At 36.9% G+C, this 17,221-nt stretch overlaps 1 protein-coding gene across 1 annotated transcript in view; it reads right to left on the bottom strand.

Moving 5' to 3' along the window:
• USP45 (ubiquitin specific peptidase 45) overlaps positions 1-17,221 on the bottom strand; it is a 78,397-nt gene that overhangs the window by 23,914 nt on the left and 37,262 nt on the right. The window contains exons 10-14 of the mRNA XM_011956453.1: positions 12,877-12,964; positions 5,115-5,196; positions 2,993-3,084; positions 1,422-1,478; positions 947-1,090 (exon numbers count right to left, since the gene is read on the bottom strand). Of these exons, the coding sequence (XP_011811843.1) occupies positions 947-1,090; positions 1,422-1,478; positions 2,993-3,084; positions 5,115-5,196; positions 12,877-12,964 (463 nt within the window). The remainder of the gene's footprint in view (positions 1-946; positions 1,091-1,421; positions 1,479-2,992; positions 3,085-5,114; positions 5,197-12,876; positions 12,965-17,221) is intronic.

Raw genomic sequence — 17,221 nt, 5'->3', positions numbered from 1 at the left:
CCAGTCTCTACTAAAAATAGAGAAATTAGCTGGATGTGGTGACATGCACCTGTACTCCCAGCTACTCAGGAGGCTGAGGCAGAAGAATTGCTTGAACCCAGGAGGCAGAGGTTGCAGTGAGCCAAGATCGCAACACCTGGGCAACAGAGCGAGACTCCATCTCAAAAAAAAAAAAAAAAAGACACTGCAATCTATAGACCTCTTTTAAATCCTAAAATCCAAACTTTAGAAAGCGAAAGAAAAAACTAAGTACTTATGAGACAACTGCAGAAATTTAAATAATGACTGAATCCTTATTTATTTATAATGAATTAATATTTTTGATATGATAATGGTACTGTGGTTTTGTTTTTTAAAAGAGTATCTCTCTGTTAGTGCTGGGCGCAGTGGCTCACTCCTGTAATACCAGCGCTTTGGGAGGCCGAGGCAGGCGGATCACCTGAGGTCAGGAGTTCGAGACTAGCCTGACCAACATGGTGAAACCCTGTCTCTACTAAAAATACAAAATTAGCCAGGCGTGGTGGCACATGCCTGCAATCCCAGCTACTCAGGAGGCTGAGGCAGGAGAATTGCTTGAACCTAGGAGGTGGAAGTTGCAGTGAGCTGAGATTGTGCCATTGCACTCCAGTCTAGGAAACAAGAACAAAACTCTGTCTTAAAACGAAACAAAACAAAACTCTCTTTTAGAGATACACATTGAAGTATATGATATATTTGGGATTTCTTTCAAAAATAATCTGGGATTATCCAAAAATAGTCCGGGATGGGAGGAAAGGGAGGATGTGGGATATATATAGTGTACAAGTAGCCAAGTTGGTAATTATGAAGCCAAAAAAATGGGTACATGAGAGTTCATTACACTATGTTTTCTACTTTTAGATGTGCTTGAAACTTTTGTTAATAAACTGTTAAAAAACAGACGTCTAACAAATGCTCATGGTCTTACCTTATCTTTAGATGAAGAATGCTTCTTGGCAGCTCTAGGTTGATGAATATTTTCTACAGTAACATTGCCATTGTATCGATCATGATCTGTCTCCCGTAAACTTCTATATTTATTCATTCTTCCCAAAAGTAAAGGTTTTGAAACCTGTGTAAATGCCACGTACAGAACACAAAACCTCTTTAGCAAATAAATTCTGGATGTCCTCATCTTAAAATTTTTAACTGATTTGAAATACAAAAAATTAAATTCTCAAAATAAAAAGTGTTGAAGAGTTTAAATTCCTTGAGAATAAAAACCATGTCATACTTTATGCATACTTACACAAACCCCCAAATCAGACTCAATTACAAATACAAACTCAATTATATATAAAAAATAATGACTCTCAGATATCTGGTAATATACTCAACAAATGTTTAAATAAATGATTAAATGTTCTTCACAAAAGCTTCATCATTAGTTTTCTTCTCCTTACCCTTTCTTCTATTATAGGAAGTGAAATATCAATGAACGGATCTTTCACCGTGGAGATCTTAAAAGGAAAACACATTGAAAACTTCAGTTAGAATTCTAACATAAACACATAGTTTTGTAACTTCCTGGGCAACCTAAAATTTTACATCAAAACATGTTCTTGAAAAAAATAGCGATTTAATTGGGTATTGTGGCACATTGTTAATCGAAACAAGATATTCTCAAACATCACTGAACGTGATCCAATTGAACTTTATATTACTGTCAATATGGCCTGTAATATTTAAAATAACTTCAAAATAAACTGTTTAATAAAACAGATTAAAGAGACTAGACATTTTTGGTGAGCTTAGGGCTGTAACATAAGTAAACTATGAAATGTTAAGAAAAAGCCATGAAAAAAAGCAGAGAGCTTGGCTGTGTTTTATAGATTCTTTAAGATAATTCTGTTTTAAAAGATACTCTCTATCTTGTGAGAGCGAAATCAACTTCTGTGTTGAATAGTCTAGAAACTTAATAATCATGGTCATACATTCTGTGTTTCAATGTGACGGGCTAGAATGAGATATAATTTATAATCCTGCTTCTTTAAGGCTACAGAACACAGAAAAATACTCCATAATCTGGGACAGGAAAATGAATAAAGGCTCCTTTTACTATTAAAATCTAACAGAAATTAAAACCTATCATACTCTAAGTCATACACTTACAGAAATATTCCTTACCAAGCAATTGAAAATCTACAAAAAATTCATACATGCTTTAAGTTGTTAAAGATAGCATTCAAAATAAAAATTATTAAATTCAAAGTGAGTGAAATCTACACAAAAATCTTTAATATGCCATATAAACTTGAAATCAAATGTGATATAACCACCCTAAATTATGTTAATACATTAAATTATTTATATTGGAATTACTTTTTTTTTTTTTTTTTTGAAGCTGTGTCTTGCTCTTTGCCCAGGCTGTAGTGCAGTAGCGCAATCTCGGCTCACTGCAACCCCACCTCCTGGGTTCAAGTGATTCTCCTGCCTCAACCTCCCGAGTCATTGGGACTACAGGCTCCCACCACCATGCCTGGCTAATTGTTTTGTATTTTTTTTAAGCAGAGACAGGATTTCACCATGTTGGCCAGGCTGGTCTTGAATTCCTGACCTCAAGTGATCTGCCGGCCTTGGCCTCCCAAAGTACTGGGATTACAGGCATAAGCCACTGCCCCTAGTCTGGAATTACACTTTAGGGCACTGCAATGTAACATAGTTACTCTCTTCACAGAAGTTTTTCTCTCACTTCAAACAGAGAGCTAATGAATTTCAGTATATTAAGATAAGCTAAAACTGCCTCATAGGTGCGGCATGAGGAAAAATAACACAAAACACATTTACTTTTAAAAATATATAAATTACCACATTACTTTCTAGGAGTATAGTGTATAAAAAGACTTTCAAGAATTATGTAATCATCTGTCACAAATTTTAAAAATGACTGCCAACAATTATATGTGAAAGAAAATATAATAAAAATGATGTAATTGTAATCCATTCCATGTGAATTGAATTCTAAAGTACCTACATTTGCACATTCTTCACACATGACCGTGCTAGTTAATTCACCAATAAAGATCCGATCTATGAAGTTCATTTTCACACCTTCTTTTCCATATGCTGTAAAAATCATACTTTTTAATGCAAAAAACATGTCAGCCATCCATCTAGCAGTATAATAGGCTATCTTCTGGTTATTCAAAAGTAATCTGAATAAGATATTCTGTACTACATTTAATAATATATTTTACTATACATACAATATTCCAATGTCTTTCTCCTTTACAATTTTGTAGCAGATTTATGACTATCAACTATTTTAGTCTCCAAGAAATAATGAACTGTTCTTAAACTTAATAGGTAAAATAAAACAATAACCACTATTCCTACCACACCTCAACCACTCCCATTAAAACTTATAAAACCTCATGTCTAACCAGTAGTACACAGAGGAATGGAAAAGGAGATTATGCTATCAGGACTACGGATGCCAGGATCATGGCTACGAAAATAACAGAGTCGTAAAACTCAAGTGTAAGGAATTAACATAGGCAATTAAGAACTCAGCCGGGCGCGGTGGCTCAAGCCTGTAATCCCAGCGCTTTGGGAGGCCGAGGCGGGCGGATCACGAAGTCAGGAGATTGAGACCATCCTGGCTAACATGGTGAAACCCCGTCTCTACTAAAAATACAAAAAAAATTAGCCGGGCGAGGTGGCGGGCGCCTGTAGTCCCAGCTACTGGGGAGGCTGAGGCAGGAGAATGGCGTAAACCCAGGAGGCGGAGCTTGCAGTGAGCCGAGATGGCGCCACTGGACTCCAGCCTGGGGGACAGGGCGAGACTCCGTCTCAAAAAAAAAAAAAAAAAAAATAACCTGAGGTTGGGAGAAAATAGATTAAACATAAACCATGGACGCAGTTTAAGTTAGGTGACAGATATAAAAGGGCTGCATTATACTATTCTCTCTACTTTAATAAAAATTTGAAACTTGCCATCATAAGCCATGGGAGGAAAAAGTACATTAACAAACCTATTCACCCCTCTTTCAGACTTATTTTTTGAGCCTCTATCTTCAAGTTTCATACAAACAATATTTAAAATCATTTAAAGTATTAGAGCACTGAATGACAGAAAACATATCTGAATATATCAACAAACATTAATTAAAATTGTATTTAAAAATACTATAATAATAAAGATGTTTCATCAAGAAAAACTACAAGCGATTGGAAATAGAGATTACAAAACTGGAAAAGGGGAAAGAAAAACTGGGTTGTTATTCTAAATATCCACGAGATGGCACTATCTCAACACAAAAGAACAAGGCATACTTGAGCAGCTACTGTTTAAAAAAATCTTTTTTTTTTTTGAGTTTAAAAAAAATCTTGAACCCATTAAGGGGTTCAATAAAGTGCACAGTAACAATGTGTGTATGTTTGTAAATTATAGACCCGTAGTACATACATTATAAAACCACAAAAACAAAAGTTAGAAAAAAATACAAATAATATTTTTAAATATCTTCTAAAAATTACTTCATGCTAACATTAGTATCTCAATGCAGAATATACACTTAGGGCAAGGTATATAAACCCACACGGTAGTGTTGATAATGATAAATAACCAACTTTGATTAGATAATCATCATTTGGAGCTCATATTTTTAAGGATGAATAGCAAACACTAGGAGTAGGCAAAGTGCACTCACACTTGACTTACTAGCACTCTCTTCAATGAACGGTTTATTTGCAGGAGTTTTTGGAGCACTTAAGCATTTTGTCTAGCTACATCTAAAAAAAATCCATAAATCCATTGATCCAAACACATGTCAAATGATACAATAAATGTGAACTTTCAAGTGTGGTTGCTACTTTCAACAACCTTTCAAGTTTCCCTTAGAAGACCTCACATAAAGGTATCAGTGTCAATCTGTATACGTGGTATTAGCTTTATGTTTATAAATTCACATGAATACATTCTAGCATTTTCTATGTTCCACTAAAGTATTTTTCAGACATTGCAGCAACTGTGCCCTCCTTTTAAAGCCGCTACTTTGGTGTATTAGTTCACATAATGCTCAGTTCTTTTTCCAACTAAAATAAAAATTTAATATTTTCTTACAGAAAAAAGTATAAACAAAGAGTCAACATACCTTTGACTTTTTTTCTAGTTTCATCATCAGCAGTTTTAGTAGTTGGGTTGTTAAATGCTTTTAGAATGCTAGCTTGTATTCGCTGTAAAACAAAGTTAATAGATTCTGGTCTAGTAATAGTTAACTCAGGCCTCATCCTCCTAATAAAAGAAGGCTTAGAGTAAATTCATTTGCCCTCTTTCTTCCTTCTCCCTGTCTCTAAAATGACACTTCTTAATTAGAACCAAAAAAGAAAACAGACCATATGAAATTTATTGTCTATGAAGACCTTTCTATATTAAGAAGCTATCAAGCTGGTTACTATAATCTCTATGCTATGTGGACTATCTCATTTATACACACATATAAATAAAGTCCAAACTTATCAATTAATGTCCATAGCAAGAAGAATCTCCCAAATTTTAATTATGGTTTTACTTGAACTTAGTTGTCAATGATTTGTCTTCAGCAGCTCTCAGTAAATGTCAAGGTTTATATTATATATTTCTACATCTCTTGTGTATGTTTTAGGAAAGACACAATCTCACAGAAAAGTTTCAGAATAAAACTACATACTCCAAGAATAAAACTTAGTAAGTGACCTTTTTACATTAACTATGCCCCTAATTAGTGGATGAATTTTGTCTTCCTAATTCAGATTATGACAGTAGGATGAGGGAAAAGTTTGTTAATTATCTTTCAAAATTTAAAATTTTTTTTTTTTTTTGAGAGTCTTGTTTTGTTGCCCAGGCTGGAGTGCAGTGGTGTGATCACCACCCACTGCAGCTTTGACCTCCCTGGGTTCAAGTGATTCTCCTGCCTTAGCCTCCCAAGTACCTGGGACTACAGGCACACACCACGACACTTGACTAATTTGTTTTAAATTTTTTGTAGAGATGGGGTTTTGCCAAGTTGCCCAGGCTGGTCTTAAGCTCCTGAGCTCGAGCAAGCCACCTGCCTCAGCCTCCCAAAGTGCTGGAATTACAGGCATGAGCTGTCACACCTGGGTGTTTTTGTTTTTTATAGAGACAGGCTCTTCCTATGTTGCCCAGGCTGGTCTCGAATTCCCAAAGTGCTGGGATTACAGGTGGTGCCTGGCCCTTCCAATCTTTTAATTGGGATAAATCAGTATGATATATTAAGTGAAAAAAGACAAAGTACAAAAAGTTATATACATGGTATATGCCACCTTTTGAATAAAGAAAAAAAGAGCATAAAGGAAGAAAGACAAGAACATGGGATGTAAGCAACGGCAAGGCCAAAACACGAGAGAGGCAAAGGGAACTCCCGGGAGCACGGTTAGGAGGAATTCCAGAAGGATATGTGTACATCAGACACAAGAGGTAAAGAACCCAGATTGGAGCAATGAGACTTATGAATCAGACATATTGTCAACACCAGGATTCCCTTCTGCCATTATAACATGCTTTTAATCTAAGAACACAATATATGGAGAAGGAGGTGCTCACGTTCTTATTCTTGCTCCATGCCCTGCTGCCTGCATGAGCAGAAGACACTCGTGACCCTTCAGAATTGTTCTGCTGTGTATAATTTATGTTTCTTCTGTGTATGATATATGTTTTTTAACACATTCTCCTCCAATAATTGTGAAACCGAGTTTCACTTATTATTAACTGGCCTGTGATTAACACATTATATTTCCTATAACTGTTTACTGTCCTCCTCAAGCATATTTTGAAAATTAATACAAGGTCAAAAATATTTAAATATTTTACAAAGTAGGGGATAAAAGCAAACATAAAGCAATTCATATCGTGTGACACAAGTCATGAAATACACTAACATACTATAAAGAAATCAAACATTAAAATGTCTCCCAGAAGCTATTAAATACTGAAATAATCTCCAATTCAGACTCAATAAATTTGAAAGCTGATATAATTCAGACATTGTCTAAGCTAAAGTTGACTTTTACACCTTGAAAAAGAATTTATTGAACTAAAGTAAACAAATTGGAATTGCGTAAATTCCATGCAGGGGAAATATTTAATGAACGTAAATGAAAAATTCCAATAAATACCAATGTTCACCTGTAAATATTTCATATAATCATACTTTCAAACAACTCAAGAGAAATACTTCTAACTCAACTTAGTCTGTAAATTTATCCTACAATTTAAACATTTTACTAATTCAGACATGATTTTTGATATAATTTAATGAAACTTCGCTATATATCCTAAAATGTCGTATCACTCAAAAGAAGCTAAAAAGTTACCAATTCGAGCAGCAGGAAAAAAGCTAAAAAGCTGTGATTATACTCTAAAAAGAGTAAAATGAAACTGTTTACATTATTAACTTTTAAATATTAGACTTTTGCTTTTTAATTTCTGTCCTAACCATGAATTTATATTCTCTACTCTAAACTGCTTAAAAGTTAATAGGTAATTCATCAAGTTGAGGAAAATAAATGAGTTTAGGTCCATATACAATAGCTCATTGTTAGGAGTTGTGCTTTGAACAATTTAGGTTAAAAGAAAGATACTTTGGTCAGGGAGCTGTTAATAACTGTAGTACGTAATCAATTAGCAGTATCAAGGTTCAACTATTTCAAATCTCCACCTTATACTTCAAAAACAAGAATGAGAATAATGTACAGTTTAAGTTAGCTGAGATAGTCTGCCTTTAAAATAATTCTAACCAACAATGTATTATAGTAATAAATCTTTAATAAAAAGGTAATATTAATTTATTGACTGCAAATTATAAGGAAAAAACAAAGAAGCATAAATTTATAAATTAAAAAGACTGCCTTATAAAAGAACTATTTCTAGGAAATTTGATTTTGTACACGAAAAATTTACAATTTCTGCACCAATGATCCCTTAAATACTATATTCAGCAAGAGTCTATTCCTCAACTTTGTAGTTCAGAAAAGACTTTAATGAAACCATATGAAAGGAGGTCAGTAGTTTTTCATCATTACTAAAAGATTCTGGTGGCAGACATAACATTGTAGCCTTTCTTCAATCAAGAAAACACATGGCAGTGGCACACTACAACAACAGCACGATTAACAGCTGTGGAGTTCCCAGGCCAGACAATGCAGCTCCTGCCCCAAGACTCACTGTAGCTGACTGTCAGGACTGTCCTCGCTTATGAAATTGAATAGATCCACAGACTTGACATTTTAATTTTACTGCACCATCTAAAGCTCTCAAATAGTGCAAGAAAGATAAGAGTTTTCAAAACCAACGTGTCCTGCTGTGCTGCCTAAGATACTGTGCATCCCACTCCACCATTATGACCAAACAATAATTTTATTATAACAAAGACTGCCATCAAATTATAGAGGTAAAATAGGAAAAAAATGACAGGAATATATTTTACTTTTTTTTATAACATCAACAGAAAAAAAAAAAAAAACCCCAAGACATAATTTTAATCCATTCACATGACTTTTAACTTCACTCACTGTTTTTTTTTGGGAACGTGTCTCACTCCCTCACCCAGGCTAGAGTGCAGTGCCACGATCTCGGCTCACTGCAACCTCCACCTGAGTTCAAGCGATTCTCCTGCCTCAGTCTCCTGAGTAGCTAGGATTACAGGCACGCGCCACCACGCTTAGCTAATTTTTGTATTTTTAGTAGATACGGGGTTTCACCATGTTGGCCAAGCTGGTCTCAAACTCCTGACCTCCGGTGATCCACCCACCTCAGCCTTCCAAACTGCTGGGATTACAGGAATAAGCCACCATGCCCAGCCCACTTACATAATTTTTAATTCCATTTAATGATATATGACCACCACATAGTAAACGTATTCCTGCAAACCCCAGGAAAAAAATAATTCTAGCAATTGATAAATCTGAATTAATCTTAAAGTAACTCATATCATCTGTAGGCCCATTTATTGTTTATAATATAAACAGCAACCTGTTCCCACCCTGCCAACATGCATCTACCCCTTAACAAGAACAGCAATATATCATAATTATTGAATCCGATTTAATACTTTTCCAAATAGTAAAATAATTGTGGTTACATTTTAAATAGTAGGCTTAAAATCATTATTTCTACTGACTACAGATGTCCAAGCATTAAAACTAAACTTCAATCAGCAGTATTTTATAGAATTAGAAAGATCATTAGTTTTTGAGTCAGAAAGACTTGAGTTTGAAGCTCAACTCTAAGTATCAGTTCCTAGCTCTAAGACAATGTGATCAAATACTAACTAGGGGATTATGCTAATATCCTCAATGGTTAACTAATTATAAATCTCTTTTTTTTCTTTTTTAGACACAATGTAGGTAAAATGACACAGTATTATCCTGTCAGTTTATTAGTTTATTCAAATACAACATATTCAAAATAATTGCAAATCACAAAGAAACTAGCTAGTACAACATATAAGAATAATTATTTTGATTTCTTCCCAATTCAGATTCTCAAAAGAAGTGGTGTTTAAGGTTAAGCACATACAACTCATTCAAAAAATGTTCACAGGGAGCCTGGAGTGGCAGCTTATGCCTGTGATCTCAGCACTTTGGGAGGTCAAGGCAGGCAGATTACTTGAGGTCAGGAGTTTGACACCAGCCTGGTCAAAGTGGTAAAATCCTGTCTCTACTAAAAATACAAAAAAAAAAAAATTAGCCAGGCTTGGTGATACGTGTCTGTAATCCCAGCTATTCGGGAGGCTGAGACTGAGGCAGGAGAATCACTTGACCCCAGGAGGTTGGAGGTTGCAGTGAGCCGAGATCACAACACCACACTTCAGCCTAAGCAGCAGAGTAAGACACTGTCTAAATAAATAAATAAGCAAGCCTAGTCAACATGGTGAAACCCCATTTCTACTAAAAGTACAAAAATTAGCTGGGAATGGTGGCACACACTTGTAATCCCAGCTGCTTGGGAGGCTGAGCCAGGAGAATCACTTGAACCTGGGAGGCAGAGGTTGCAGTGAGGTGAGATCATGCCACTGCACTCCAGGCTGGGTGACAGAGTGAGACCCTGTGTCAAAAAAAGAAAAAAAAAAAAACCACAAACAAAAATTCACAGAACACCGACTATGTGCAAGGTACACAGGACAGAGACAATACATAGTACCATTCCTCAAACAGATCACAATCTAAGAAAGCTGACAGACAGGGACATAAATCTAAATAGAAAGTGGTAGCGTTTATGATCAATTACATAAAAGTAGAGAAGTGGCAGAAAGGGAATGACACCTCTAAAAGCTGAATTCAATTAGCTTAATAAGAAAGTCAATAAACAGATAATTAAAACGGACAATTAAAAATAGGATTGTGATACGTGATGTTTTGTAGCAGGAGAGAGTAATTAACTCAATCCTTATTTCTAAAGGAAACTTTAAAGAAAATGTTAGAACTCTAATTTTCTCTTCACTGGAAACTGGTCACTGTCAGGCCTCTGAGTCCAAGTTAAGCCATTATATCCCCAGTAACCTGCACGTATACATCCAGATGTCCTGAAGCAACTGAAGATCCACAGACGTGAAAATAGCTTAATTGATGACATTCCACCATTGTGATTTGTTTCTACCCCATCCTAACTGATTAATGTTCTTTATAATCTCCCCCACCCTTAAGAAGTTTCGTTGTAATTCTCTCCACCCTTGAGAATGTACTTTGTGAGATCCACTCCCTGACCCCAAAACATTGCTCTTAACTCCACCGCCTATCCCAAAACCTATAAGAACTCATGATAATCCCATCACCTTTGCTGACTCCTTTTTCGGACTCAGCCCGCCTGCACCCAGGTGAAATAAACAGCCATGTTGCTCACACAAAGCCTGTTTGGTGATCTCTTCACACGGACACATGAAACAGTCACTAGGAGTAAAGAGACACTGCCACACTACAATTAAAACACAGGATTTTTGTTGTTGTTTTTTGAGGTAGGCCCTTGCTCTGTTGCCCAGGCTGGAGTGCAGTGGTGCAATCACAGCTCACTGCAACCTCCGCCTCTCGGGTTCAAGTGGTTCTCATGCCTCAGTCACCCGAGAAGCTGGGATTACAGGTGTGCACCACCACGCCTGGCTAATTTTTGTGTTTTTAGTAGACACATGGTTTCACCATGTTGACCAGGCTGGTCTGAAATTCCTGAGCTCAAGTGATCCACCCACCTTGGCCTCCCAGAGTGCTGGAATTACAAGCATGAGCCACCATACCTGGCAGATTTTTTTTTTTAAAAAAGGAAGGTCCATCATGCCTAGCACTACTTATCATAAGCATGCATGTATGTACTTCACTGAACACTTGGCTGCTTTTATTACATATTACCATATAGATTAAGAAGCATATTTGCCTTGGATGGAAAACAGGTTTTCACCTATTATTCCAATTATGACTGACAAGGGCTGCCCACAGTGGTGTGCTCAGAAAATAATTCTGGACTGTTAGGAATGATTAACAATGTCTTTTATGAGTAAGAGGGAGGAAAACGGAGAGTGCGTACCATGTATCTGACATCCTTAATATCTTGCATTTTCTCTGATAAACTGAATCCTATGTGCATAGGAAACCCCTCCCGAGAAGTTGAATTTAACTAATTTAACATTAAAGTCAATAAAGAGCCAATCATTTAGGGGATAGGCCTACAATCAACACTGTTTGGGGAATCTATCCAGTCCATGGGCTATTCCTTTTCTGAGAAATGCTCTCCCATCCAAGAGGCTGGGACTCCTCTCTCCTAGCCACAAACAACTGATCCATGAGTGGAATCTAATCCAACATGGAATAATGAAGTTTGTCTCTACTGGGAATTTAAAAATCAAGAATCATGAATAGCCAGTATATTTTACATACATGGAACTATGACATACAAATACTGCTTGGTCTGCATGGAGAAAAATGAAGAAAATTATCTACAGAGCCAGAGAAACTAGGATAAGAAGAAGAATGCTTTCTGGATTCCTGACAGCTTTCCTGTTCCTATATCCCCCAGGAATATCTCCCTGCATCTTAAGATTCCTTCTTCTTCTTTTTTTTTTTTAACGGCGTTTCACTCTGTCACCCAGGCTGGAGTAGACTGGCACGATCTTGGCTCACTGCAACCTCCACCTCTGGGGTTCAAGCATTTGTCTTGCCTCAGCCTCCCAAGTAGTTGGGATTACAGGTGCACGCTACCACACCTGGCTAATTTTTGTATTTTTAGTAGAGACAGGGTTTCACCATGTTTCCCAGGCTGGTCTTGAACTCTTGACCTCAGGTGATCCACCTGCCTCAGCCTTCCAAAGTGTTGGGATTACAGGCATGAGCCACCATGCCCGGCCATAATTCCTTTTTACTTAAGCTAGTTTAAATTATTTTATTTACAGCCAAAGGGCCTTAACTAAAAAGGACAATAGGGCTGTAAAAGGATAAAGGTAAATATCTTACAGAAGAAAGAAAAAATATCTAGAATATTTATTCTAAAAAATTAAATTATTTCTCAACTGTACTTTTAAATTGCAGTAGAAATTACTTGTTTTTTGTTTATTTGTTTGTTTTTGGAGACACAGTCTCACTCTGTCACCCAGGCTGGAGTAATGCAGTAGCATGACCTCGGCTCACTGCAACCTCTGCCTCCTGGGTTCAAGCAATTCTCATGTCTCAGCCTGCCAAGTAGCTGGAATTACATGCATGCACCACCATACCTGGCTAATTTTTATGTTTTAGTAGAGAGGAGGTTTCACCATGTTGGCTAGGCTAGTCTCAAACTCCTGACCTCAGATGATACACCCCGCCTTGGCCCCTCAATACTTCCTTAGTTTTGTATCCTCTTCTTGAAGAGAATATATGATATACATAAAGAAACCTGACCTTTGTTTCTTCTGTCCTCACTGCATCCAGAAGATAATGAAGAAGCTCCTGACTGTCCTGTTGCTGGAAATCTTTAAATCGAGGTGCCCTGTGATTTAAAGACAAAAGAGGAAAGAAAAAAAAGCACAGTCATTCCATGGTTCGACACTCTGGTCTACATGCACTTGAAATAGCATATTATTAGCTGGGTGTGGCAGCCTACGCCTGTAATCCCAGCACTTTGGGAGGCTGAGGGGCAGATCACTTGAGCTCAGGAGTTCGAGACCAGCCTGGGCAAGGCAAAACCCCGTTCTCTACCAAAACACACACCCACACACACAGAATGGCATAAAGACGCAGTTTATTACTTTTCCAACTAAATAGACAAAATGTGATTACTGGTCCAATTAGGGTGTGATCTTAAGTGTGCACTGAGAATATGGCTACCATTTATTAAGCAATTACTACATGTTAAGCACAATACTAGTAGTTTTTCACACGTTCAGGCATAATCCTCCAACAACTTTGTTGGGATGTACTGTTTTCTCCAACTTACATGCGAGGACTCAGCGGTATTGTTTAAATCATTTGCAAGGTCATACGGCTGGCAAATAAACCAGTATTCAAACCCAAGCCACTGTGATTTATTATCTTCCTACCTTAACCAAAAGGAAAGCGAGAGAGTATTTATATTCAAATAAAGGACTATAAGTTGATCTCCCTGTGAATATATTTTTTACAGACTTGATAATTAAAATTCCTCTGTATTAACTTAATAGAAAGATCAGGTACTGTTAATGGAGACACTGACATAGGAAATATGTGGTTGATTTCAGTTACTTTAAAAAGTAATCTACAGTAAACTCTAATGCTAAAATGAACGTTTTGCCTTAAGTGCAGACAAGTATTAAATCTAGAAAGTGTCCTGACCTAAGATGAAGAAGTAATTCTGTCAAAATACAAAAGAATGAGAATAGACTCTAGAAGACAAATTCACAACTATTGATGATATTTACAACATATCTCATGTGATATACAAAACAGCACTGTTCAGGAATTTATAATTAATATAAGTTTTACTTTATGCTTGAGAAAACTGAAGAACAAGCTAAGTGCCACTAACGTAACTACAGGTCTTTTGACTGAGTGCAGTACTTAATTATTTTTAATTACCATCTTATTTTTGTGAGACGGAGTTTCACTCTGTCACCCAGGCTGGAGTGCAGTGGCACAAACTCAGCTCACTGCAACCTCCACCTCCCGGATTCAAGTAATTCTCCTGCCTCAGCCTCCTGAGTGGCTGGGACTACAGTGGCCTGCCACACCTGCCATCGTGCATGGCTAATTTCTGTATTTTTAGTAGAGGCGGGGTTTCACCATGTTGGCCAGGCTGCTCTCAAACTCCTGACCTCAAATGATCCACCCACCTCAGCCTCTCAAAGTGCTGGAATTACAGGCATAAGCTATCATGCCGGGCCACGTGCAGTACTTTCAGCATTATTCTTCATTATCTCAGGATAAATATTCATCCTAATAATACAAAGAAAGTGAGTACCTGACTGCTAAAACATTAACTGGTAGTCAATCTAGCCTGTAAGAGGAAACACCACTCCAGACATTCTTGCTAACTAGCAGCACACAGCAACATGCTGACAATACTTTATTACATTGATGGGCTTCCCTACCTGCATGTGGTGTCCAGAACCTACCTCCTAGATTAGAGATGAGGACAGAAATCAAGATGGACACATATTCTAGTCCTATCTGGACCTCCACAGCTGGCATCAGGAGAGGCAGAAACTGCAGAACCCTGTACTAATGCTGTACACTCCAAAGAAGGCCAGTGAAGTAGCAGACGACTAGAATAGGGAGCAGGAGAATCCTTTAGAGATCTTCACTAGCCAAGGGGTAGGTAGGAGGAGGGGGCAGTTTATGGCTTTCAAAGCTGACACACAAGAAGGAAATCATTCCTCAACAAAGAGAAATGGCTTCCACCATGTCTCTGCCTATAGCTCCATCTCAACCACTGCAAAAACTATTTACTGCCTTCTAAACCACTGAAGAAAATTTAATAAACTTAGATTTGCTTTTTCTTTTTTACCTAGGAATGAGCAAAAAAAAAAATCATAGGATGATTTATAGATTCTATGATGGAGCCTGTCTGAGCTACCCATATCAAGAGAGACTTTCAAACCTATTAAAGGATTAAAAGAGAAAAATCACCAAACATGTGAAAATATTCAGCCTATTCAAAATAAGGGGAACACTAAGGATTCCCAGGAAATGTACTTTAGTAAAAGTACTGCCATGAGAAAGAGGAGAGGACTTTTGAAAACCTCAAGGCATAAGAGAAAAATACATGTACAAGCATAAATTATGAGACTGTCAAGAAAAAGAAATTTAATCCACTTCTATGTTCATCATAGTGCTATTCACAATAGCAAAGACATGGAATCAACCTAGGTGCCCATAAATGGTGGATTGGATAAAGAAAATGTGGTCCATGTACACCATGGAATACTACACAGCCATAAAAAAAAGAACAAAATCATGTCCTTTGCAGCAAGCAACATGGAAGCAGCTGAAAGCCATCACCCTAAGTGAACTAATGCAGAAGCAGAAAACCAAATAAAACAAACACAAACACAAAGTTGAAGACCTTGCTCCCAAATAAGGCTCATCACAAGTGGTCAAAGTGTCTGATAATCACCACTGTAATAGAAACTTCAAGAGACTGGTTCGTGTACACACAACATGAATAAACCACAAATTATGCCAAGTGAAAGAAGTCAGATAAAAAAGAGTACACTATGTATGATTCCATTTCTATAGAATTCCCCCAAATGCAAACTAATCTATTGCAACAAAAACACAGGTAAGGGGTATACCACCCAGGGATGGAGTTTAAGGGAGAGGTTCCAGAGAAAGGGATTACAAAGGGGCCCCCACAAAACTTTGGGGGGTGATGGATACATTCATTATATTGAATGAATGTATGTATATACACACACACACACAGTGTATAGATATGTCAAAACTTATCCAATAGTATACTTTATTTTTCAGAGAGACGGGGTGACAGGAGTGCAATGACACTAACAGCTCACTGTACACTCAAAACTCCCAGGCTCAAGTGATCCTCCTACCTCAGCCTCTAGAGTAGCTGGGACTACAGGTGCGCACCATCACACCTCTGGCAAATTTTTTTTTTTCATAGAGATAGAGTCTCCCTGTGTTGTCCTGGTTAGTCTCAAACTCCTGGCCTCAGGCAGTTCTCCCACCTTGGCTCCCAAACTGCTGGGATTACAGGTATGAGCCACTGTGTCTGGCCCCAATAGTACACTTTAAATATGTACAATTTACTTTATGTCAAATATACGTTAGTAAAGTTAGTCAGAATATCCACCAATATAATTTACTATTTCAACAGACAAAAAAAAATGATTATTTTGATATAGAAAAAGTATTTTTTAAAAATCCATTTCTTGATAAGAACTCTCAGAAAAAAAGAAAAACTAAGAATAATTGGGAATTTCCTCAACCTGATAAAAGGCACGTATGAAAAAACTATAGTTATTATCACACTTATGTGTGAAAGACTGAAGGCTCTCCCTTTAAAATCAGGAATAAGGCAAGACACCCATTTCACCATTCCAACATTGTATTGGCAGTCCTTTTTCATTTTTTTTCCAAGAAGAGTCCCATTGCAATATGTATTGTATTGGTTGTCCTTGCCAGTGATATAAAATCAGAAAAAGATATAAAATGATACAGATTGGAAAGAAATAAAACAATCTCCACTTGCCAATGACATTATTGTCTATATAAGAAATACCAACGAATCAGCAAAAAGCTAATAGAACTAGTAAAGCAAGTTGGGTAGGGTAGCAAGAAACAAAGTCAGTATACAAAAATCAACTGTATTTCTGTATATTAACAATGAACAATTGGAAAGTGAATTTTTTAAAAAGAGTACAATTCACAATAAATAGCATAAAAACATGAAATTCTTAAGATAAATCTAACAAAATATATGCAGGATTTGTATGCTGAAAACTATACAACCTTGATGAGAAAAATCAAAGACCTAGAAAACTGGTAAGATATCATACATTAAAAGATTCAACATTGTTAAGATGTTGATTCTCCCCAAATTGATCTACACATTCAAAACAATCCCAACTGACAATCTGATTCTATAATTTATTTAGAAAAAAAAGGACCAGTCGGGTGCAGTGGCTCACGCCTGGAACCCAAGCACTTTGGGAGGCCCAAGGCGGGCAGATCACCTGAGGTTGGGAGTTCAAGACCAGCCTGACCAACATGGAGAAACCTGTCGCTAGTAAAAATACAAAATTAGCCAGGC

This window comes from Colobus angolensis, unplaced genomic scaffold (assembly GCF_000951035.1).
Source record: "Colobus angolensis palliatus isolate OR3802 unplaced genomic scaffold, Cang.pa_1.0 Scaffold418, whole genome shotgun sequence".
Classification (NCBI taxonomy): Eukaryota; Metazoa; Chordata; class Mammalia; order Primates; family Cercopithecidae; genus Colobus; species Colobus angolensis.
Note: the sequence above shows the minus strand (reverse complement) of the source record. Positions and strands in the feature narration are given on the sequence as shown.